Source organism: Anabrus simplex, chromosome X (assembly GCF_040414725.1).
Source record: "Anabrus simplex isolate iqAnaSimp1 chromosome X, ASM4041472v1, whole genome shotgun sequence".
NCBI lineage: Eukaryota > Metazoa > Arthropoda > Insecta > Orthoptera > Tettigoniidae > Anabrus > Anabrus simplex.
The window spans coordinates 217,202,452-217,227,945 of record NC_090279.1 but is presented as its reverse complement, the minus strand read 5'-3'; the positions used below and the strand labels follow the sequence as shown (position 1 = coordinate 217,227,945).

Sequence of the window (25,494 nt, the reverse complement as noted above, 5' to 3'; positions counted from 1 at the left end):
AGAGATGTGCCGTTGCTGCAATATTAGTCGACTGGTACATGCTTGATTTGCTTTGCATTATACTTAACGTACTCGACTGTCAGGTGAAACCTCCGATAGTGTACGTCACCTATAATAGCAAATATGTGAAGACAGGTATTTGTACTTCAGTCTTAAGTTTTTTAAAAAAAATTTAAAAAATGCTATTTGTTCAGGGCTTTGACCTAGAAAGATCTTTTGCCCCTACTTGCACCATATGTGAGGAACCTGCGTGCATTTCATAAATGGCGGAAGTGTAAAGTATTCAATGTGAGGAAAGGAACGTTAAGGACGACAGGAATATTAATCATTTACAATAAAAAAACCCTGACCCAGCCAGGAATCGAACCCGGGGCCGCCGGGTGACAGGCGGACACGTTGTCCCCTACACCATGGGGCCGGATAGTCTTAAGTTTTAGTGACAATTAACTCTATTATGGTAAGACATATTATTCTGAAGTATCTACTTTAATCTCTTGGGCCACTTACACAAACGTATGTACACTAGCGCTTAATGGCCACTGTGGCAGTGCATTGTATACAAGCATTTGTACAGTATCCATCGAGCATTCATGGGAATAGTGCATGCCAATGAGTTCTTGATCTTCCTGGCCACCTACATTAAACAACTTGGTCCTTTTGTGTCAGCTATCCTGTAACTATGACAATGTTAAGGTCAAAGGAAGTCTCAAAACAGTTTGCTATTGGCTATTTCTTTGCCATTGACTGATCTTAAATACGAAGCATATCATTATTATTATTATTCCTGTGTAATTGTACACAGATGAATTCAAGTTTCTTTGCAATCGACTATGGCTTCAATTAGTGATTGTCAACAGAGCAACTGAGATTGAAAACTGAATATTTGTCATTTATTGGAGTACAATGTTAAAGCCAAATGTCCGATAAATAAATCCATCATCATTTGAAGGGAAGGGATTATAAAGCTTGTCTGGTTTATCCCAGAGCTGAGAAAATTCACTTCCTACCTGGTCTTCAATGCACAAACTTTCTATATGATGTAATAAATCATTTAGTAAAGGGAAAGAGAACACAGGTCACAGAAATCAATATCCAACTTTACCTGCTGAAGAACAGTTCTGAGTTTTCCAAACAAATTAAATGCACTGGGAAAAGTGAGGTTGTATATAATCAATTAATAAAACTTGGGATAAAATATCTTATACGGAAATAATTTAGATAATGTAACAAGTTTTGGCATTCAGTCTTGCATTCGACACACTCCGGGCGAGATTGCTACTATCACAGGTCGAGGTTCGCTGGTGCAGTACGTTGTGTTCTACGGACTGTCGCTGCTGTGTCCAGATTTGTGTTTGCTGCTCTTCTTCTTCTTCTTGAGCCGATCCCTGTGGCTGTCGTGCGGGGGCCTCGAGTGCGACGATCTAACGCTTGCCGGCAGCGTGGAATGTGAGCGTGACCGAGATCTGCAATAAGACAGAGCAACATGGGAAGTGGATTTTCATGTGCAGAGATCAGACAGACGACCAAGGAGTGGTTGGTTAGGGGGAAGAGGCGTATAGAGAGAGCTAGGGGCATGAATACAAACACCCTGGCAGATCAGTGTGGGAAGAGACAAGGACAAACATGAAAACAAAAAAGGGTAATAGTCATCTTCACTTCTTCAAACAATGCCATCTTTTCCTCATCAACGCAGAGAAGAGAGCTCATGTCTCCTGACCTGTCATATACATATGACGTTCCTACCTCTTGATATTTAACTTGATTCACAAGAGTTTATGGTGCACAAAAAGGTCAGTTCATGTTCCTTTCCCCCTACACACACAGAATAAGAACAGTATCTCGTTACACTTTGAACCATTTTCCTGTGGCACACAGTAGTGAAAGTAATTCCTAAAAAACACACCTTCAATTTTACAGCCAAGATCTATCTGCCTCCTGTGATTTCTGTACCACATGCATCATCACATCATTTTATCCTAATTTCGGTATGGCTTTACCCCACAAAAGTCTATGAAGGTGCTGCTATAGATGCAACTAAATGGATTTTGGACATTATAGGATTATTAATCCCTTTAGATGTAAACATATCACAACGCCTGGAGGGAGAATATTCTGTATCAACTAAATGAAAATCAACGCCCTCTAAACCGAATAATTTAAGAGTACTTCAGAAGCACAAATGTGAAACTTCAAATTGGAACAGCATTTTCAACTAGATACATTAACAAAAGATGCCCCCAGAGGCCAAGAATATTGGAATATCACGTATGATGATATCCTTAAAATACCTCTTCCTACAGACTGCAAGATTGTTGCTTACACTGATGATGCACTTTTGTTAAATTTAAGCTGCCACTGACATTTATTTAAGTATAAGGGTCAATCAAAAAGTTTCCGTTCAGCGGCGGTACAGTTCTGAATCGGGATGCCAATCAGGCAAAACTACACCCATTCCACTGACGCACCAGGCTGAAGATCGCCGTGTGGTAAAATCCATTTAGTTGCATGAAGAAGTCCGTAACCGCGTGCTGCACATCCTCCTCCGACAGAAAGCATTGACCTTTCAAGGCCTTTTTGAGGGGACTGAAGGCGTGATAATGGCAGGGGGAAATCAGGATCCACATCTGCCTGTTGTCCGTAATGGATGAGGCTGGCCTCCCAGATGGACCAGATAATTGTGTCGAAACGCATGGAACTTGGTGCACAAATCCACAAAGGTGGTTTTCGACAGACAGGCTGCCCCAAACACAGTCTTCTTTCTTTGTTGGATGTCCACCGGTGCTTGTCCTTCGGCATCCCAGAATAACAACAGTTGGTCCATAGTTCACGTGCCCACACACAACGCACACACCGCGGCACAACATGACTGTCACACTAATCCTTTTGCCTACATGTCCTTGCTTATAGACCCGCATCGGAATTGTGCTACGTTGCATGTCCGCTGCAGCAACACCCTCAAACGGAAACTTTTTGACCACGCCTTATGCTCACATAAACACAGCATTAGGATTACATTCGACTGGGGTTCCAAAAATCAAGCTGCAATTTAATCTACAGGGTTCTCAGAAAATTAAATTTGATGAAGCCACATCCAAGATAAATAGACAGGAAATCTCTCTACAAGAACAATTTTTGTATCTCGGAGTTCTGCTGGAGACACACTAAACGTTTAGTCATATTTCAAGAAACTAATGTTTAAATCAGGTAAATTTCTTCAAGGCCTCGTGGGAACTGTACTCAGAAGTACTTCGCATTACATTTTATACCCCAAAAGAAATGGGCTAAGGAAACACTTCTGCAGATTCAGGGAGGAATTGTCCTTCAAATTTCTCGTGTCCATCGCACAAGCAACACTTGCCATCACTTGAGCAGAGCCCCATTTCTTATCTGCCATTGGAACAGTCCAACTTACAAGAAAAACAAAACCACCTGCACCAATTCTTGAAACCACTAAGATGTACTGTACAGCAGTGCCCTCACGCCTGTCTTACCTGGATCTGAGGACACACTGGTTCTCTTGGAAATAAAAAGGCAGACATCTTCATAAAAGCAGCCACCTCATCCAATATAGATGTTGCCTACAACAAATCACCCCCAAACTACGCACAAACTCAAAACAAAATAAATGTAATAAGTTAGTAGAACAACCTCTGGAACTCAAAGACAAAGCATTCCGTCACAAGAGAACTATGGTTTTTTTTCCTTCTAATAGAGGTATACAGCGCCTATAGTGCAAAACATTAGCGTCCAAGTTCATTCTCAACCTCTCCGGCCATGGAAAGTTTACGGGCTACTAAGAGCGTTTTAAGGTACGGAATTCTCAAAGATATCTATTGAGAAAATCCTGCTGTTGCAAACAATTCCTAAAATTCATTCATCACATCCTCAGTAATTTACTTTTCCAATTTTTGTGTCCAGGACACAGACTGCTAAACCACAACCCTGATACGCTTTTATAAAACATACTTCCAACTGTTGTTGTTTGAGTCATCAGTCCACAGACTGGTTTGATGCAGTGCTCCATGTCACCATTTCTATGTAACTACTGCATCCTACATCTGGTCTAATTTGCTTGTCATATTCATACCTTGGTCTATCCCTACGGTTCTCACACTTCCTTCAAAATGCAACTGCACAAGTTCTGGGTGTCATAAAATGTGTCCTATCATTCTATCTCTTCTTCTTGTCAAATTTAGCCAAATCGATCTCCTCTCACCAATTCGATTCAGTATCTCTTCATTTGTGATTTGATCTATCCATCTCACCTCCAGCATTCTTCCGCAACACCACATTTCAAAAACTTCTGTTCTATTTCTTTCTGAGCTAGTTATCGTCCGTGTTTCACTTCCATACAACGCTGTACTCCAGATGAAAGTCTTCAGAAACATCTTTCTAATTTCTATACCAATGTTCGAAGCGAGCAAATTTCTTTTCTTAAGAGAGGCCTTTCTTGCTTGTTCCCATTGGGAACTTAAAATATTTATCCTGAATGAGTAAATTTATAATACTAATATAATGGTCCGTTATTGGAATCAACATCTATATCATTTGATGGTCAGGCAGGCATCAATTTCTGGAAACGAGACATAGCTCTCATAGTGCATTGGCACTGCTGGTGGCTTCAGGTAGCCTATAGAGTGGCCTCCACGGTATACACTAGCCTTGCGCATTGGGAGGTGTGCTAAGTCCCAACTGATGAGCCCAACTTAGCACAGGAGGGCGAAACGCAGGCAACCAAGAATGTGTTAGCTGGAAAATTTATAATGTCCAATAACGGACCATTTATATTGGTATTATAAATTTACTCATTCAGGACAAATATTTTAAGTTCCCTATGGGAATCAACATCTATATCATCACCTGACTTCGTTCAACTGCACTCCATTACTTGCATTTTGGAATTGTTTTCATATTTTTCTTCAAAAGACTCCACCCATACCATTCAGCAATTTCTGCAGATCTTCTGCACTCTCAAATAAAATAACAATATCATCGGCAAATCTCTGGGTTTTGGTTTCCTCTCACTGGATTGTGATTCTCTTTCCAAATTCCTCTTTGCTTTTCTTTACTGTCTGTTCTATTGAACCCGAGTGACTTAGGCCCATAGTCAGTCATGATTTGATCGGTAAAATAATATGGTACATTTATTGAAATACAGAAGGGACGTTGAAAATATTTCGTTTATGTAATGTCAAAATCAGAGCGAAGGAAGGACGACAGACTGGAGCCTGACGGATTAGCTCAACACGACAACTTTTAGCTACTTCACAGCAGGGAATATCATTAGTTGGCGTACAAGGAAATACAGAGTCCACAAATAAGTCTTGGTCAGAAAGAGGAAGGGGGAGAGTCATACAAAGGAAACTCACAACATGAGTAATACCTTGGGATATTTTTGGTAGGACGGAAATTCCATGACCTCATGGAAAATTACAGCGGCTACGTGTACGTTCGCTAGCCTAAGTTCGAGCAGGTGGAGATTTAAATCACGTGACCGCTTGCCGGCCAATAGTAAAAATTTGATGGGAGACTCAGTGATACCATCTTAAGGAATGATGGATGAGATATTTTCGTAACTACAAAAGTAATCAGTAATAAATTAATATGAGTACGCGGATAAATGTAATGAATTTATTAGATGTCATGCATGGAAAAATAATCAATACTTATTGGCAAATTAAATAAATTGAAGGCTGGATTTCTTGGAAACCAGACAGCTTGAATCTCATTGGCTGAAAGAAGACCACGTTGTCAGAGACGCTTACGAAGGCGCGAAATGTGAGGAGCTAAATCCATCCATATCTCCTAAATCTGTGATCACCAGGAGTTCATATTTTATCCAGCAGATATGCTAACGGAGTGGATTAATTTGATGTAAATTTTAACTTCCAATTCGGAGTGCAAGTACCGATATTAAAAATCCACCCCCTCCCTCAGGGGTATGACGTCAACGAATCCGCGGGAAAAAGGCTTCATCCATATATACGGGGCAAGGGATCCTCGCCAGCACACTTGTAGTGAACACTCGAAGCTGAATTGACGGTCGCCAGCATACTTGAATTGAATATCGGGAGCTGAACTGTTGGTCGCCGCTAACTTAGAATTCTACGGACGTACAGTCATTTAATGGCGCGAGCATCTGCCAGTGTTTGTAAAATGTGATCGCGCTCAAGCAACAGGAATTAGAAATAGTCAACGTAGGACAGTGTTTGTTATTTATGAATATCAGTGATGTAAAGTAATTACCCTGCAAGAGAGTAGTATAAATTAGATCACCATAAGTACGTGCATAACAGACTGTGTGACGAACAGTACTTTGAGGGAGTAGTAGCCTGTACTTAGCTATACCGAACCGATGTCATGAACACGTCAAGAATGCCGTATAAATCGGGCGTATCGCGACGGGCGTAATAGTTGACACCTCGTCGTACGTGTCCAGGTCCATTGTGCGGTAGTTGGACGAAGATTAAATAGTGTAAATATATTAAATTCTTGGGTCTAGGATAGAAATTTGTTGTATCCAAGTTAAAGTATACAGTGTTAACGTTGTAAATGGTGAAGGTTTGTGGTAATCAAGATATGAGTGTAAAATGATAATGTGCCAGGAAATCTTTTGTGAAACTACGCCATCAAGAATGGAGGAGTAAAACGCAGAGAGGGGCCGGATGGAGCCTCTCGTCTGCAAAGCTGTAATGGAATACCGATAACTAAGATGAGTACTAACTGTAAATAATATTTGGGAAATGTTATCGTGATGGGAAAAATGGGAATAATTTGATTATACTTGGTTACCTTCTGTAACAAGATGGGTCGCTTAACGACCCCATCCTAAATTTGTAGCACGGACAGTAGTAAATCATAATAATGTAAATAATCGGGTCTTTTATGTATTCAGTTTGTTGGAGATGTAAATTTGTATATATAGTGAAGTACGTTAAGTCATGCATGCATTCATATTTTCTTTGTAGTCAATAATTTTCTTTACGTTTGATTTTGGTGATGCTAGTTAAATAAGACCCGATATGTGCTTTTATGTTTTGTCAATTTTAACGAGCCATTTAATGACATGGAAGGAAAATCCAGCTTCGCCATACCAAGTGTGTTTTGTTGTAATTAATATGGTCATATTTTCAAAGAGAAGTTGTTAAATTTGTGAGAAGCGATTAATATAATAATTTCCAAGTAAATCATATCTGGAGTGTTTAGTGCCAGAATAAATCGAGTTTGTACAAAGGGGTTATGCGTTAAACATATTACGAGTGGACTACCGTGTAACAGGCGAAATTATTATTTTTTTAAATTAATAATAATAATAAATAAATAATATAACTATTTTTTTTAAGAAGATATTTTTTTAAATATGATTTGGAGATAATAATAATTCATGTGATCAAGTGTTGAGTTTATTGGGAATCATTTAATGACGGGATGTCGTTTTTTTTATTCGGAATTAAAGTGCGTGGTAATTTAATTTGGTCAATTAATAATATTAAAATGTAGATCGGTGCTAATAATCCGTACATGTTAATGAACGTGTGGTTTAAATTACGGTCCAATATTTTTTTACGTATAAATGTCGCGTTTTGAAGTTGCGATTCAGTAGCCGGAACATGTAGGGCTAATATTACGAGACCATGATTGTCAAAATTTGGTAAATATAATTTCAAGATGTTACGATTATTTGTGGAGAATGAACTAAAGCGTAGATCAAAATGAGATAGAAAATGTGAAAGAATCTGCAGTCAGATAATAAAAGGTCGTACAATGTCAGAAATGAATAAATAAGTCAGTTGATAATTCTGTGAGAAATAAATGAATCGAGGAATATTGAGATAGAGAGGAAAATAAATTTCGTACGAGAGACACTTAGGATATTGATATGAGTGTAAAATGTACGGGCAGTGTCACAGAGAAATACTGAGTTACAGAGCGGGGAGAATTCGAACCCGTGACAGCATGTACGAAATAAATAGACTGCACAGCTATTCGTTGAGATACAACGGATCTAAGGATAATGAGAGTTCAGATTCCACAGAAATGATCGTATATTGTATTCATTGTAATGACGAGCGATGACAATCATGATGTCGTGATAATAATAATAATAAATATTGCAGATAAAGGATTGGACCGCCTTAATTAATTGAGCGTTGATAACGATGTTAAACGGGAATCTAAATGATAATATGCAACCGATAATAATAATAATAATGTAAGGACGATGTTAAATCATCGCGGTCAGATTAATAATAATTGTCATAATAATAACAGTAATGATGTCGTTGGTTGATCAGTGAAACATTTGTAATTGCGACCGATATCTTAATATAATAATTTGGCGGAAGTGACCGGTCCATTAATAATAATAACCTCTTAAGTGACGTGAATAATAATAATAATATCTTGAGTCACCTATTCATTAATAATAATAATAATAATCACGAGAGGGATATAATAATAATAATAACAGTAATAACCATTTGTGTTTGCATCCCGCATAATAATGATATTAATCAAACGTGACAGTGCCAGGAACCGTTGAATAATAATAATAGTAATAATAATAATAATAATTTCGAGGATAATAATTTCATGAATATTGTGACGATGGTGGAATTAAATTGTTTGGTGACAACATCCCTCTATTCGTATGTTGAATAATGAGAATGATAATATTAGAATCATTTTGTTTACCGCGTTATTGTACGGTTTCCATACGGGACGATGTTACATACTTGGCGTGTTTGTTTACTTCGCTCGCGATGCGAGGGGGGGTCATTGGCACGGTATTTTCCCACCGCTTCTCGTTATCTCATCTGTGGCAGTAGTCTACTGAGGCTAACTGGTGACAATTCAGATCACATGTAAATAATATATAATGCTAATTCAGTGGTATGGCATCAGCTGGATATCGTAAGATAGGAACTGTCCGTGGAATCCAGTTTTCGCAATTCACGAGAAACATTACCCAGTCCGAGTACCGGTCTCGGAAAAATGTATATAGCCGGAGTACGTCATCTTAGTTAAATCGGGAAGCCGACCGTAACATGGGTTATGCTCGGGCTCCCGATAGAAGGAAGCTATATCTTTGAACAACGGTTCGATTCAAATGGAATCGATCCGTAAATTATACCTCCAAAATGTCATTTTATTTCAGAAGCAACGCAGCAAGATATTGATACCACTTGCGGTATGGCAAGTGATTTATATATGTAACATGTGTGTAAATTCAAATATTGTTGCCACGTGTATCAAAGTTTCATACGTCAGATGGCGTAATAAACCGCTCCTTCTGGCAAATTATTTCAAAGGAAACCACTCTCATAATCTTTTTATTGTAGTTAGATGATGCCCTTTTTAACGTAACAGCCACTTCCTAGTCCTATCATGGAGTCCTTAAATTCAAGTTACAATCGAGCCTTCCCCCTTTTAATTTTAAGTTGCTCCGTTCATCCCCGTGTTCTATTATGCCGTTATATTTATATTTGATGAATTAAATAATGAACCGACACCCCTGAGATAAATGCTAGTCTGGGACTCGGGAGGTGGACGGGTGCACTATATACACACTGTTCCAACTATTAATTAATTCTGACTGCTCCGCAATATTGAAGTCAGTACTGCAGCCAGTCCTGATCTTCAACATACTGTAAATTAACCCTTTAGAGGGCAGGATTTTTTTTGTTGTTTATGAGTATATTTTTATGTTTCTCTTACTCCTGAGTTGCAAACGAATAGGTTAGGACAGTTTTTAAGGCAATTTGCTCCTAAATTTGTTATACACGAATAAAAATAGGGTGGCTAAATATTTAGCCGCCAACGTATAAGCGGTTAAGTATTGTACAGGAACAAATAGTTAAATCAAGTCAGAGAGAGAGAAGGCACACACAATAGGACAAACACAAAAACACAACAGGTGAATTAAGTTAAAAGTAAACTTTACTCAATAAAAAATATTTAAAAAGTTTGTTATAATCTAATCTGCCAATAGACTGAGTCAGAAAGGAGCTTATTAATAACGTTAGGACTGAGGTATGGTCCCAGACTGGGAAAAGCAAGTATGAAGAGACTTGGCCAAGAGAAATACACATTGGGAGATCGACCATATTATTATGGCCACTAGATAAAAACAGGAAAATTCAGCTTTGTATTGTTATTCCAGTATTTGCATTTATTCACTACTGCTGCTGCTTCTTCTTCCACACACGTGGATCAACTCCTCTCCAATAACAGCTCACTGAACAACCAAAGAGTTGAAACCATCACTGACACCACCCATGATGAAGAAGTGCTTGTTGTAGGCAAAGCAACATAGAAAAAGGTCAGTGAGCTGTTTACTGCCTGTATATTGTCGAAGAACCCACGACCCAAGATCGGTATGATACATCAAGGTTCTTGAGACGGCTGTTTTCATTAGTCTGTGAAAGGTTCCCCGACAACAAATTTGTATTCATACACGATTCTGCACGTGTCACAACAGTGAAGTAAAGGTTCTGGACAGGCCTGGCACTTCTCAGGACCTCGACCAGATTGAGAAACTTCGGGAGCCCAGAGATTGAAAGAATCATCAATGTTTAGTATCGTGATGATGAAATTAAAAATACTGCCTCAGGTGCATTTATAGCATACTGGATTGTAGCCATAATTGTGGCAAAGTGATGATGACAATCTGGTTACACATCACCTAATTATGTAGGTGCTCAATTTGTGATATATCTTAAGAGTTTGATAGGCGATAAATAAGCTATTAAAGTATTTTCTATTTAATTTTGTACGAGAAAACAGAAAAACAGGTTTGTAGGAAAGAAGAGACCAGGATAATCTCCAGGATCAATTTTCCTCATTAGTCCCAGTTTTTCCTACCTTTCTCTTCATAGCCCCCAATTAATTAATTTTGGTTTATAGCCATTCACATTCATTCTCAGAGATATTTCCTTTTACGATTTGCTTTACATCGCACCAACACAGGTAGGTCTTACGGCGATGATGGAATAGGAAACGCCTAGGAGTGGGAAGGAAACGGCCATGGCCTTAATTAAGGTACAGTCCAGCATTTGCCTGGTGTGAAAATAGGAAACCACAGAAAACAATCTTCAAGGCTGCCGACAATGGGGTTCGAATCCACTATCTTCTGGATGCAAGCTCACAGCACATGGCCAACTCGCCCGGTCTCTCTAGAGATTTTGAGTTTTGATGTGTGAAGTGAAGAATAAAACAAGAAAGAACGAGACAGGTGGTAGAACACAAGAGAATCCATGCATGAAGAAGTGGAGATTGTCCCAGACTTCCCTCCCACCATCCTGTTTATCCTTTGTGTATAATCCTAGTTTCACATTTGTTCACTTACCTTGAGTCGTGTTTCTTCTTCATCTTTTTACTTCTGGAGTGCCCGTGGTCTGGCTTCACTCTGTGGGATCGGTGTGAACCAGGTGATAGAGACCGTCCCCTGCGAGAAAAAAAGAAATACACCAGTTATTGTAAGGCTTGTGCTACCATGTGCACACATTTTAATCTGACACCATTCAGGCTGCTTGTATGTCAGTTTTGACTTTATGAGTTACAATATCAATCCATACTCATTCATAGCTTTCTGTACTTGAGATTTTATTCATGGAAGACGATCACTACGAGTCTGGAAGATAGGATGATGACTCACCTCCTGTGCGAACTGGACTTCTTCCTCTTGTGTTTGTGACGATGTTTATTGCCGCTCTTACTCTTCGAACACGAGCTACTTTCGCTGCTCGAGCTGCGATGATCTGCTCGTCTCTTCACGCCTTGCGACGAGGCTGAAACAAGTTTAAATAACCACCATCACGTTTTGTTTGATTGTTTACAATTGGTTTTACGTCGCACCGACAGAGATAGGTCTTATGGTAACGATGGGACAGGAATGGAAGATAGGAAACTTAAAAGGTGGACCCTTTTAAGTTTCCTATCTTCCATTCTCAGTTCAATACGGACAAAAATGAAATTCTTTGATTTATATGGGACAGGAAAGTGCTAGGAGTGGGAAGGAAGTGGCCATGGCCTTAATTACGTACAGCCCTAGCATTTGCCTGGTGTTATTATTATTATTTGGCGTATGATGAATAATGATAACCTATAAACTATTTACACAACCAGTGAAAGATGAGTACAAAGTAAATACAAATTGTCATATCTATACAGTCAAAGAAAGCAATTTACAAAGTTTGAAAGTACAAGAAGAAAACAATATATTTACATCGCTATCCACCTATCAACTCTGACAGTTCATATATACACACTGAGTGCGAGTGATGTACATGTCACTAAATGTGAATGTCCAAACCCGCCACCCACTTCACTGCTTCAGGTGTTGCTGAGTTGAGATCTTCCATGGTGTCAGTGAAAGCACGGAGTGGACATTCCTGCACTACATGTTTCATTGTTTGTCGAACCTCCCCACAATCACAGTATGGAGAAACTGACCAGCCCCAGGTGTGTAAAGTAGATGCTGTTCTACCTACTCCACATCTCATGCGGTTTAGTCTACTCCAGGTGCAACGTGGCAGATCAAAGCCTGCCAGCTTTGTGGATGGGTTATTAATATCCACTATTGCCCGAGGTGGGGATAAAGACCACTCTGTTAACCATTTAGAGGTGGGGTTGAATTCGCTAGATGTTATCTTCACGGCTGTCGTCCAAGCAGGTTGGCGAGACTTCAGGCGTGTGCATTTCTGTCTGATATCCTCATGAACAGGTAGACGTTCATTCTTTAGCATTCTGGTCCATAGCTGAAAAAGGGCCTTCTGTCTCCTGATATGTGGAGGTAGTATATTGCTGAGAACCGGTAACCATTGGGTCAGTGTAGCACGAAGTGTACCAGTTATGATTCGCATGGTTTGACGAAGTTGTGAATCTACTAGCTGTGTGTGAGCACTGTTAAGCCAAACACCAGAGCAGTATTCTGCTGCAGAATAGACTAAGGCCAGAGATGTTGTCCTTAATGTGTTTCCATCCGCTCCCCAGGAAGTTCCAGCCAATCGTTGGAGAATGTTATTACGACTTTTTAGTTTGTTGGCGGTTTTCTGCAGGTGATTTTTGTACGTAAGAGACCTGTCCAATGTTACTCCTAAGTAACTGGGATTGGCACAATATTGTAGTTCATGGCCCTTGAAGAATACCCTTGGATGGTGGTTTGCTTCTGCGTTGTTCAGATGGAATGTAGATGTCACTGTTTTCTGTGGATTGGGATGAAGGTACCATCTTTGAAAGTAGTCATCCAACAGTTCAAGGTCTCGGTTAAGAACTATTTCAGCTTCTGCGAAGTTGGGTCGTTGAATTGTAAGGCAAATATCGTCCGCATATATGAACTTTCGGGACACTGTTTCAGGTTTCAGAAGGGCAATAATTTTTGACTTCTTGAAGATTGGGGGAAGTCTTCCTGACTGAAGTATGGAGCTGAAGAATGCAGCGAGCCATCTTCTTGTAGCTGGACCACAGTTTTTTAGTAGTTCTGGGTAGATTCCATCTAGTCCTGCAGCTTTGCCATTTCGGAGTGATTTTAATCCCTCATCGACCTCTTGTGATGTGAAAGGTTGTGAATAGGTTGCGTTCGGTTGTGTTTCTCGTTTTGCCCGTTTAAGCTCAGTTTTAACCCATTTCGTGGTCAGTTTATTCCTTGTTTTAGAGGTGGAAACGAGGTGATTTGCTATTGCTTCTACCTTGATTGGGGAATGTTGCTTTGGTGGTATGGATGTGGAATCTAATTTCTGAATAAGTGACCATGCTTTTCTGCTGGAATGTGTCAAATTCATGTCTTTTACAGTTTTTACCCACTTCTCTTTTCTAGCAAGATCAAGTGATTGTAGTAAGTCTGTTGCTTTCTCATGACTGCTATTTTCTTCGAATTCCTTACTCAGTCTGCTGGACTCTTCACTCCATCCCGGTATATAGTCTTTACGGAATCCTCTAGGAATATATGTTTTTGCTGCTGATTTTATTAAGCCAACAAACCTCATGTAGTTCTCTGGGACAGGTTTAATCCATCTGATGTTGGCATCAGTAGACCCAGTCTGCTTTCTGAAAGTTCCAGCGAGGTCTGGGTGTAGATTGTATAACTGGGATCTGAATTCCTATTTGGTAGATTATGGGTCTGTGCCGGCTGTGCGGGAAGTTATTGAGCACTTGTCTCCTAACACGGCAAGATGGTGACATAAAACTCTGCGAGACAAAGCAAAGGTCTGGTGTGTAGTCACATTTCCAACGGCCAGAGTGAAACGTTCCCTTATCTTTGGGGACATATATCAGTGCAAGGTTGTTTACTTCAGCCCATTCTGAGACCTTAGTTCCATTTTCATCATCTCGCTTATAGCCCCAAGATGTATGGTGGCTATTGAAATCTCCAAGGATGATGTTATTATGAGAGGGCATTATGGGAATGGAATCAGGCCATGTTTCATTGGGTGGCTTGTAAATATTCGTTACCATGATGTCTTCTATTTGTACTGAGGTGGAGAAATAGGTTGGATGATCGCTTACTGGTAGGGTACTGTAGTTGCAAATGTTATTTCTAATGTAAGTAGCAATTCCGTATTTAGCATGGTCGTGAGCTGCTATCATTTTAAATCCTGGTATCTTTCCCCTTTTTGCCTGGTGTGAAAATGGGAAACCGTGGAAAACCATATTCAGGGCTGCCGAAATTGGGGTTCGAACCCATCACATTTTAATGAAGGACAATCTCAGCCCCTGGCTTCATCAGAAGGCTTCATGTGGGAAGTATGAAAGATGGATAAACACACAGAAAAATAGGACTAAGGACAGATCACTGGCATATCGAAGTCACATAGAAAAAACAGCTGCCAAACTTAAGACCCGGAATAACCTGCTGAGCAAGTTAGCTGGAACTTCATGGGGAGCTGACGCCAATACTTTGCGAACTACCGTCTTGGCCATGGTGTACTCTACAGCTGAGTATTGTGCCGGAATATGGTTAAATAGCTCTCACTGCAATCTAATTGATATCGAACTTCGCCAGGCTATGTGTATTGTATCCGGCACGCTGTACTCAACTCCAGTGCAATGGTTACCTGTCCTTTACAACATCTCTCTCCCTCATATAAGGAGACAACAAGCACTTAATAGCATATAGTGCAGAATAGTGAAGAATGAGGCCCTTCCTATACATGAGGATATAAAGCAGCACACTACAACTAGGCTAAAATCAAGAAAACCAGCATGGAAGACAGCTTTGGACCTGTCATGTCTTCGGTTCAATCCCAGGAATGCCTGGAGAGAAGAGTGGAGGATGTCGTCTTCCAGTGGCTTATGTGATATCTTCAACCCCAGCATGAAACTGGCTGGCTTTAGTCTGCCCCGTGCTGTTTGGTCAACCCTGAACAGGATAGGTAGGACTGGCGCAGCCTTACATCTGTAGGAATGGGTAGATTCTCCCTGCTGTGACTGTGGTTCTCAAGTGCACTCTATCAAGCACATAGTTCGAGAGTGCCCCCTATGTCCATTTTGGAGGAATTTTTTGAGGTAACACCAGAAGTGATTACATGGATAAAAAATTTGGACATTAAAATATAAAAGTGAAGTTCTGATGCTGTCACCAACTTGTATATTTGTATATCTTGTATTATGTTTGTATATTTTGATTGTCATGGACACATCATACGCTAATAATAATAAGCAACAACAATATCACCTTTCATCACCAGGAGAAAAGAAATAATATAGAACTTAGTACGGCTTAATAGTCTACTTATTCCCATTGTATTGAACTTATGCTGCATACTACCACTCGTTTCCTAGACCAGCTCTGGCCCACAGCCTCAGTCAAAATTTGTTACAATCGTTACTGAACTCTTGATGAGCTGGGTAGCGTCGTGTAACGTGTTTCTTCTGACATGAGGTTTTCCTGGTACGTCAATATGTCAAAAGAATAGGTTAAAAAGTAGTCAGATATTTCTTAAAGACCTAGTTGGTTGAGCTTCCCAGTGACGGATGGTGTGTCTATTGGCAGTGCAATATAAATGCGAAATTGTTTGACATTATTTGTTTCCGTACTTATCAAGAACAATGAAAACAGTAATGAAAGTGAAAATTACTTTTGAACTAGATTTGAAAATTTCTGTATGTGCTTTGCTGCTGTGAACTGCCAGCATATTCTTTGAAAAAGAATAGTACCATGTGGCTTCATATGAAACCACAGGACCTCAATCCAGCACATCTGCTTCAGAGCATATAGTGCGGGAACGAGAAGAAGATGAACTCCTGTTCTGAAACTGGTGAGTGTTGAGTTAATCTCTTTTATTAAAACAGCTGGTATATGCTATTTTGCTTCAGTTCGAAAAATAGCAGATTTTCAACTAAAATTTAGCGGAGAAGAGATTTATGGGTTGGCATCACTGTATATTGTACAACTCTTGCGTAGGCCCATTAAAAATCAACTATCTTATCGTCAAGATTAAATCTTGATGTTAAAATCCTTTCTAGGAAACACTGGTTTATTATTAAATTATAGAACACATTTAGTTGTGTATAAGTGTATACAGATCTGACATGGAATGATATAGAATACACATGGAAGTACATCATAACAGGAAAACCTCCAGGCATTGATGAAGTGTGTGGTGAAACGAACAGGTCTATGGGAGATGCAGGAAAGCAGTGGATGTATAGACTTTTTCACAAGATATGGAAGGATGGACAGTTACCAGCAGATTGAGAAAGGTGACAGGAAGAAATGTTCCAATTACAGAAGAATGACATTAACTTCCCAAGTGGGAAAGCTGTATGAAAGAATTTTACAAAAGAAAATAAGACCATTGATAGAATTAAAGTTATCAGAGGAACAATACGAATTCTGGAAAGGCAGATCAACAGTTGATATAATATTTGGACTGCGTAAGCTAATGGAGAAGTATTATGAACATAATAAGGTCCTTTAGCTGGCCTTCCAGGATATCAAAAAGGCTTTTGATGCTGTAAGCAGGGACAAAGTCTGGGAAGTGTTAAGAAACAGTGGAATCAATAATAACATAATCAAACGAATTTTGTATGAAGACATTGGTAGTCGCATCAAAACACCATCAGGAATGATAGAACCCTTTAGAATAACTACAGGCCTAAGACAAGGTGGAGTTCTGTCACCTCTTCTGTTCATTACTGTGATGAATGAGATTCAACAACAAGTATGCCCTATTTGCTGATGACATCTGTATATGGGGAGATTCCAAGGAGGAACTTCAGGATCAGATCAATGCATGGACAGTAACAGCTAAAGGGTACGGTCTAAGATTCAGTTAGGAAAAAAAGTGAAGTGTTGGTTATGCAGAGAAGGGGTCAACCTGAAGAAGGTAAACAACTCAAAATGTCCAACAAATTCAAATATCTAGGTAGCATGATATCAGCAACAGGCTCCATCAAAGAGGAATTTACCAGCAGGATTCAAGCTGGAGGAACATTCTACACAGTTGTCCGAGACCTAATATGGAACCCAAAAGCACAATTGAAATGCAAGCAAGCAATTTATCTGACTTATTACACACCAATTTTACATATGGGAGTGAGGAAAAAGGATGAAGCAAGGATTCAGGCAGCTGAAATCAGATTCGTCCGAGCAATGGTTGGCAAAACAAGACAAGATAAAATTCGTAATGAGAGCATCAGGGACATGACTCAGGTTGGCAGAATGCAGGATAACATAACTCTGTGTAGACTCAAATGGTATGGTCACATGCGAAGGATAAATCCTGATCGCATACCCAGAAAAATGTACGATCTGCAGTTAAAATATTCAAGATCAAGAGGGCGGGCAAGAATGCGATATACAGACATGAAAAATGACATTCAGCAACGAGGAGAGGACTGGGACAACACTGAAGAAGGAGAAAAGTACAAAGACAGAAGTTGGTGGAGGGGCTTCATTCGTCGATCCATTGTATAGATGGAACGATAGTAGACTTTTTTGTGGTGGCATGGAGGAAGCGATTTATGAAGTGCGTTGTATGGAGCGTGGCACTTTATGGAGCTGAGACATGGACACTGACTAAAGAGGGCGAAAGAAGACTGGAAGCATTTGAGATGTGGATTTGGAGGAGAATGGAAAGTATACAATGGATAGAAAAAGTAAAGAATGAAGAAGTCTTGAGAAGAGTTGGGGAAGAGACAAATACATTAAAAGTAATCAAGAAGAGAAAACACAGTTGGATTGGTCATTGGATGGGGAGAGATTGCTTGCTTGTAGATGCTATAGAAGGAACAGAGGATGGAGAAGGTATCAGGACAGAATACAAGTAGGAGGAAACCAAGAGGGTGGCAAGAGACAGGAATGTGTGGAGAGCTGCCATGTGAAGACCTGTCACATGGCAGAAAACTGATGATGATGATATGCATTTTCTTGATTATTCAAACGGTTTGCCAGAAAATTGTATTTCCACCACATTAAAGGAGCATTTTGAACATACAACTGCAATGCATGTGGTACAGCTGGGTTACTGGTGCAAGTACAACAATTATCATACTACTTCTCAGTGTGACACAAGGAAAATCCATTTCTCAACAAAAGGCAACATTAAGTACGTTAGCCAAGGACAAGTAGAATCCAAACTGCCTCACCGCAAATATGAAATACCATATTTTTGTCGTGATCTGGGGTTGCATGTCCCGAAATGGAGTAGGTCGACTACATATTACACAGTAAATGGGAACCTGAATGTCAATAAATATAAACAGGAGATTCTGGAGAAGAAGGTCTTGCTATCTATTGCCGACTTGAGCCCAAATAATGATGATGTAGCATTTCAACAGGATGGTGCACCATACAATACTGCTAAAAGTGAGAATAAGAACACAGAGGTTTTCAAGTGGCCTTGGAACAGCCTGGACCTTAATCCGATTGAAAATCTCTGGTCAAAGTTGGAAATTTTAGTGTGAAAAAGAAATCCAAGCAACAAAATTCAGTTGATCGAAGCTACTGTCAACAACTGGTTTCAGGTCATTAACAAGTCAGACTTGCAACGTCTTGTGGACTCTACTTTTAAACGCAGCATCAATTCTGCGGGGTATAAAGGTTGTCCAACGTGGTACTGACTGTACCTTCCTACAAAGTGAATGCAAAACCCACCACATAAACACTTACTGAACTTTTCATGTGTTTTCACAATCATTAAGTTGAAAGAAAATCTTTACAAGAATACTTAATACTTTATGTCTTTAGTATCTTTTGTGCAAATACAAATGGCTCAAAAATAAATTGTGCGCTTGAAAAAAAGAAATGTACTATATTTCATACAAAGTTTCCAGAATTATGGCCACCAGTGGAAGTCTAATGCTGTCGGGGTCACTAAGAGCAGAAACAACACAAGATTCAGCTAAAGGGACCGTAGTCACATAAGTTGACAGTTCCTGTAGGTTACACCTGTCTCTTACGACATGAGGGAGTATTGTGAGTTATCTCTAAAGATCTTCAGTCTTACGTGTGAAAAGTGCACGGACAATGATGCAGCTGGTAAAACAAGTTGCTTTACGTCGCTCCGACTCAGATAGGTGTTATGGCGACGATGGGACAGGAAAGGGCTAGGAGTGGGAAGGAAGTAGCCGTGGCCTTAATTAACGTACAGCCCCCTGCATTTGCCAGGTGTGAAAATGGGAAACCACAGAAAACTATCTTCAGGGCTGCCGACAGTGGGGTTCGAACCCATCTGGTGTTTATTAACTAAAATGCAATCTACTTTTTCTTCCTTCCCCACCACTTTTCCCACAACCTGCCCCGAATAGTGTACTGGCCACACTTAAGCAACTGCAGATATCAAGCTCGCTGCAGCTGGTAAAAGACAAGTACAAAGATCAACTCTGTAAAGATCAGTGCCTTTTTTTCATGTTGCTATCCTGGCTATTATGTATATCCCTTGTACTTATACTGTCCAGCTCCTTGATCAGCAGAGTGGCTTTCAGATCAGTCAGACCTGGGTTCGATTTACAGCTGGTTTAATCTTAAGTGAATAATGTACTGGCTTGGGAACTGGGTGTTTGTGCTCTCCCAACATCCCTGCAACTCGCATACCACACGCAACACTAGGTAGGGTTCGCCTTACAAGCAATGCGCCAGGCTAGCAACAGCCACATATTTCTACATTCCTTTCTCACTCCTGCCTTTGACAACGAACATTCCTACATGTTTCTTCCCATGACTCACCTTGTATCCTGGCATAGAGCGAGGAAGAGTGTTTAGATTCTCCGTTCTGTTGCTTTGGACTCAACCGCTCATTCACGTCTTGGCTGCAACACACAACACAACATGTTAAAACTCGCATGCTCTCACAAGGTATTTAGAGCAACTTCCAGCAAGTCATTTTCACTCGCCAAAACTGGACATTCAAATTTAAACTTCAGTGAAGAGTTGGTGGAATGATGATTCTGCCAATGGTTACAAATGTTTAAACAACAAATAGTGAAGCTATCTGGAACAGACCTCTAGCTTATCAGGTGGTGCATGCTGAAGAGATGTTGATGACCAGACACCAGTCGGAACCAAATGCACAACCATCTAATTCTGTGTTCAATGTTCTACCAATTGAGCTATGCTGGTCTAGATCATGTGTGTTCTATTAGAAAGGATCTACAGAAAACTAGATATTCACTAGCAGAGCTATTTCCTTGAATCTTGAGGTCTATGAATTTGTAATGCTGAAGTTTATTGTATAATATAATCCACAAATTAACAATTCTCGTTAAATAATAATAAACTGGGAAGAAATCTACAAGATAAAATTGTCAATTCAATTAAAAATTCTTGGTGGCAATAATGCAGAACCATTTGTATGCGAAGCACATAACGTAATTTCCTTCAGAGAACATTTTCTTAAATAATAACGATGTCCATATTCGTAAGTTAGCTGGGCTGAGTGGCTCAGGCGCAGGGCTTTTGATCCCAACTTGGCAGGTTCGATCTTGGCTCAGCCAGATAGTATTTCAAGGCGCTCATACATGTCAGTCTAGTGTCGGTAGAATTACTGGTATGTAAAAGGAACTCCCGCAGGACAAAATTCTGGGACCTCAGCGTCCCTGAAAACCATCAAAAGTATTTAGTGGGACGTAAAAGCATAACATTATTATTATTCTGAAGTCCATTGATTATTTTTTACAAAATCTACAATTCAACCTAATAGATTGAAAGTTTATTTCAGTTACAATGTGGTCATGAAAATTCAATATTCATTGAGTTTGCCCACAATGGGCGGCTTGCAGGCTCTCTACAGTGTGATGGTAGTAATGCCAAATCTGTAGCTTAGATAAGTTACTTTCCAACAGAACAAATATAACATATGCCACCACACCTTAATGGTAGAGCAACTGTTGTGGGTTTGGATCCCACTGGTGCCCGGCTGGTTCTGTACTAGACATCTCTTCAACACATACAGTACTATATGCACTGAACACAACCTAACAGGTTGAAACTTCACTTTGATTACAATGCAGTTGTGAAAAAAATTCAATGTTCATTCACTATAACAACTTGTAAGCTATTTTGTGTCCTTTGGCAAACATATATTGATGTAAATATAATTTAAATAATTAACATATGGTTTCAGGAAAGAAAGATCTATATTATACAATATTCACCTGACATATACATAAACTAGAAATAATAACAACACTTTCCTGAATGTACAGACTGCCAACAACAGACAAAGCAAAAAATAAAAAATGTATGCTTTTAATGCTGAAAATGTTACATAATTAAAAATGAACTAAAAGATTTCATAACTTCTCAGGAGACGTCTTGCCAGACTACAGGTTCACGTCAAGGAGTGGATAGGGAACATGCACCGACTTCTTGTAAGGAAGCAGGCATGCCATGTAAACAAAGGAGTAGATGGGGAGAGGAGGGGAGGAGGAGTGTTTAAGGTGGGGCTGAAGGATGCGGAAAGAAAGACACCTTTGTTTACATGGCCTGCCTGCTTCCTCCTGCATTAGAACAATATATTTCAGGTTCCCTATGGGAAACATCATCACCGCCGATCGCCTTTACAGTACAGTACTTGCTCTAATTATCGGAATGAGGGACGTTAAGGCCAAGATCCATAAGTAGGCCGTAGCCGCCCTTTCGTGAGATACCGCTTTATTACATGTGATAAATCTCATACCGTATTGAAGATAATGTATTAAAGTTAAAAACTTTTTATTACCACCTATTCAATACAAAAATAATGCACTCAATTATTTATAAAATATTCACGAGGTACATTGGTTAATAGGACATGTTTCATTCGTCTTTGCGAACATCATCAGCTATAAATACACAAAGCTTAAGGTCAGGGCCCTGAGTTTATTTAAATGGTTAAAAATGTCGTTATATTAAAAGAATGGTAAAGTTGTAATAAAAGTGGTTGTATAGTATTAAAATTAGACTGTAACATATTATACAGATTAGCATCAAAGATTTTTCATAAAGTACAATGAATATTAATAATCTGGAAAGTAAAAACAATCATAAAGGTTGTTAAAATAGAAATGATGTAATAGTAGACATTAAAAAGAACTTCGATGTTTGAAGCGTGGATTAATTGTAGAGTTGTTGGGTATAAACTTGAAGTTTGAAAATATGTTACAGTCTAATTTTAATACTATACAACCACTTTTATTACAACTTTACCATTCTTTTAATATAACGACATTTTTAACCATTTAAATAAACTCAGGGCCCTGACCTTAAGCTTTGTGTATTTATAGCTGATGATGTTCGCAAAGACGAATGAAACATGTCCTATTAACCAATGTACCTCATGAATATTTTATAAATAATTGAGTGCATTATTTTTGTATTGAATAGGTGGTAATAAAAAGTTTTTAACTTTAAGATACCGCTTTATCAAACATTTAGTGTTGATGAGACTGAAATTTCTGGATGGTTGCTATGGGAAATCGTTTCTTCATGAAACAGATAATGTGGGATTTTTACAACGCGATTTGATCAGGATGCTACGGTACCACAAAATTTGAACGAATAACGTGGAAAAATTAGTTTCCGGGAACGGATAATCGAGGTTCCACTGTAAAGCATTAACAAAATAAATATAGCATAATGTGGATTGCTCTGCTCGTCAGTGTAACTTTTAGAGGTAGGACTTGCCTGCCGATATGTGGAGGAGAAGGCACATCGGAAGAGTTAGGCGAGGGTATGGATGACACCTCATCGTCGTCATCTGCAGACACTCTGAGAACAGGACCTCCATCAGGTAACTGGGGACCTGAGATAAAAGAAGGAGCAATATATCATTAGTTCATGGAGAAACAATAATAATAGGAACAATTTTGTTCAAAAACTGAAATCAGTAACTTTTTCAAAAAAATATAATTGAACTACATTCATATTTACTAAGATATCATAAGAACAAAATTTACTCTACATATTACCAATTCTGACAAAGTTCCAGACTAATAAGCCTGCCTGTGAAAACATCAGAATATTGCGAATCCTCCATAAATGGCACTGAATTGAAGAGGCACTGGATGTCTTGCCGAGGAACGGCACATCAGGCTGCTTGTATGCGAGTTCACCAATGCACGCAATGGCAGGAATTTGAAGGGGTAATTGTCGTTCGAACATATACCATGTGTGTCCAATAAGTGATGTGTGTGGTGAACACAAGGCCATGGAAGAAGCCACTGCCCACCTCCTTGGCAACATGTCCTCAGGCAATGTCAACAGTTTACTTCTAAATCCATTTCGCCTCAGCCCACTTATTCACAGATCATCAGTCTTGATAACAAGCAAGCCAGATAAAATGCAGGAAAGGCGAAGGTATGAAAAGATAGCACGAATATACAGGATGACCCAAAAGTCTTAACATTTGACGAGGCAATACTTCATGGAATACTGGAGGTACAGAGGTAATAATGGACAAATGTGATTGGGATGACATGGGGTTCTATTGATACCAAAATAAAGTACACAAAATGATCAATAGATGGCACTGGACAACAACACGCCATGTACAAATGACCATACATGCTTGACATGACATGGGGTTTTATTGACACCAACAAGGGCACAAATTTATTAATTAATTCGTGTCTGTAGCACAATATAGATTACAGATTGCAAATTAGATAAAATATATGAAATTACAATATTACATAAAATTAAACAGTTATTTACAAAATATCGGCCCAGAATTTGGCCACGTTAACAGCACTGATACTGGCCTGTGCCAGATCAAGTTCTGTGCATTTAACAGGGCACAGAGGGCAATTAATAAGGTGCCTTGTTGTTTGTACCACGCCGCATTCACATAGGGTCTGATCCCCTTTCAGGAGGCCCCATTTCTTCATATTGTCCTTTGATCTTCCAATGCCTGCTCTTAGTCTGTTCAGTGCCTTCCATGTAGACCAGGTTTCTTCATGACCAGGGGGAAGCTTTTCCTCCAATTTCAAGCGTTCGGGATGAAAAGGGATCTTCTGATTCAAGAGTAGAAGTCTGGTCTTCTTTGCATCTGCACTAGCAGGGGATCAGGAGAGCAGAAAACTGTTCCTGGACATCAATCGAGTGGGTGGTAGTTTGTGTCCATATAGGGGGTGGGCTTTGCTGGTAGAAGCCCTTAACCTCTCCACATTTGCAGCTACTTCGCGTCTGATCTCAGAAGGGGTATTCCTGCAAGGCAGTACAGTTTGTCTGTTGGTGTTGGTTTCAGACATCCTGTAATATGTCTGCATGTTTCATTCAGGGCGACATCGACCTTTCTGGCATGTGTAGATTTATACCAAACGGGACTAGCATACTCCCCTGCTGAGCAACAAAGTGCTAAGGCTGTTGTCCTTACTGTATCAGGGTGAGCGCCCCACTTTGAACCTGTCACTTTACGGAGCAGGGAGTTCCGAGAGGAGACCTTCGCCTTGATGTTTGAACAGTGCCCCCTGTAAGTTAGAGAACGATCCAAAGTAACACCCAAGTATTTCGGTGTGTAATTATGTTCTACGACTTTGTCCTTCCAATTCACTTGCAGCTTCCTTGATGCTTGTTTGTTCTTTAGATGGAAAGCACATACTTGAGTTTTTGATGGATTTGGTTTGAGATTATTGGTCTCATAGTAGTGAGACAAATATCCAATGCTGAAGTGAGATTGTTTTCTACTCTTTCAAAGCATTCACTCTGAGTAGCCAAGGTCAGATCATCAGCATATAGGAAGCTTTTAGTATGAGGTGGATGTGGCTGGTCGTTGGTATATATTTTGAAAAGTAAGGGAGCTAGCACACTTCCTTGAGGAAGACCATTCTTTTGTGTTCTCGATCGACTTCTCTGACCCTGAAATTCAACAAAGAATCGTCGGTTCTGTAAAAGGGCAGCAACAATTCTGGGAAGCTTGAAATCCTTTGTAAGGCTGTACAGTTTTTGTAACATGATTTGATGTTGTACGGTGTCATAGACACAAGAAAGGTCTACAAATGCTACTCCTGTGATTTTTCGGGATTGAAAACCATCTTCTATATACTGTGTTAGGTTTACTACTTGTGCAGTACAGT

General features: G+C 39.6%; 1 protein-coding gene across 1 annotated transcript in view; it reads right to left on the bottom strand.

The window, feature by feature from the left end:
- Window positions 1-1,184: 1,184 nt before the first annotated feature.
- su(w[a]) (suppressor of white-apricot) overlaps window positions 1,185-25,494 on the bottom strand; it is a 96,167-nt gene continuing 71,857 nt past the window's right edge. Inside the window, exons 11-15 of the mRNA XM_067159603.2 lie at window positions 23,105-23,222; window positions 20,168-20,286; window positions 11,657-11,789; window positions 11,348-11,446; window positions 1,185-1,463 (exon numbers count right to left, since the gene is read on the bottom strand). Of these exons, the coding sequence (XP_067015704.1) occupies window positions 1,319-1,463; window positions 11,348-11,446; window positions 11,657-11,789; window positions 20,168-20,286; window positions 23,105-23,222 (614 nt within the window). The 3' untranslated portion in view covers window positions 1,185-1,318. The remainder of the gene's footprint in view (window positions 1,464-11,347; window positions 11,447-11,656; window positions 11,790-20,167; window positions 20,287-23,104; window positions 23,223-25,494) is intronic.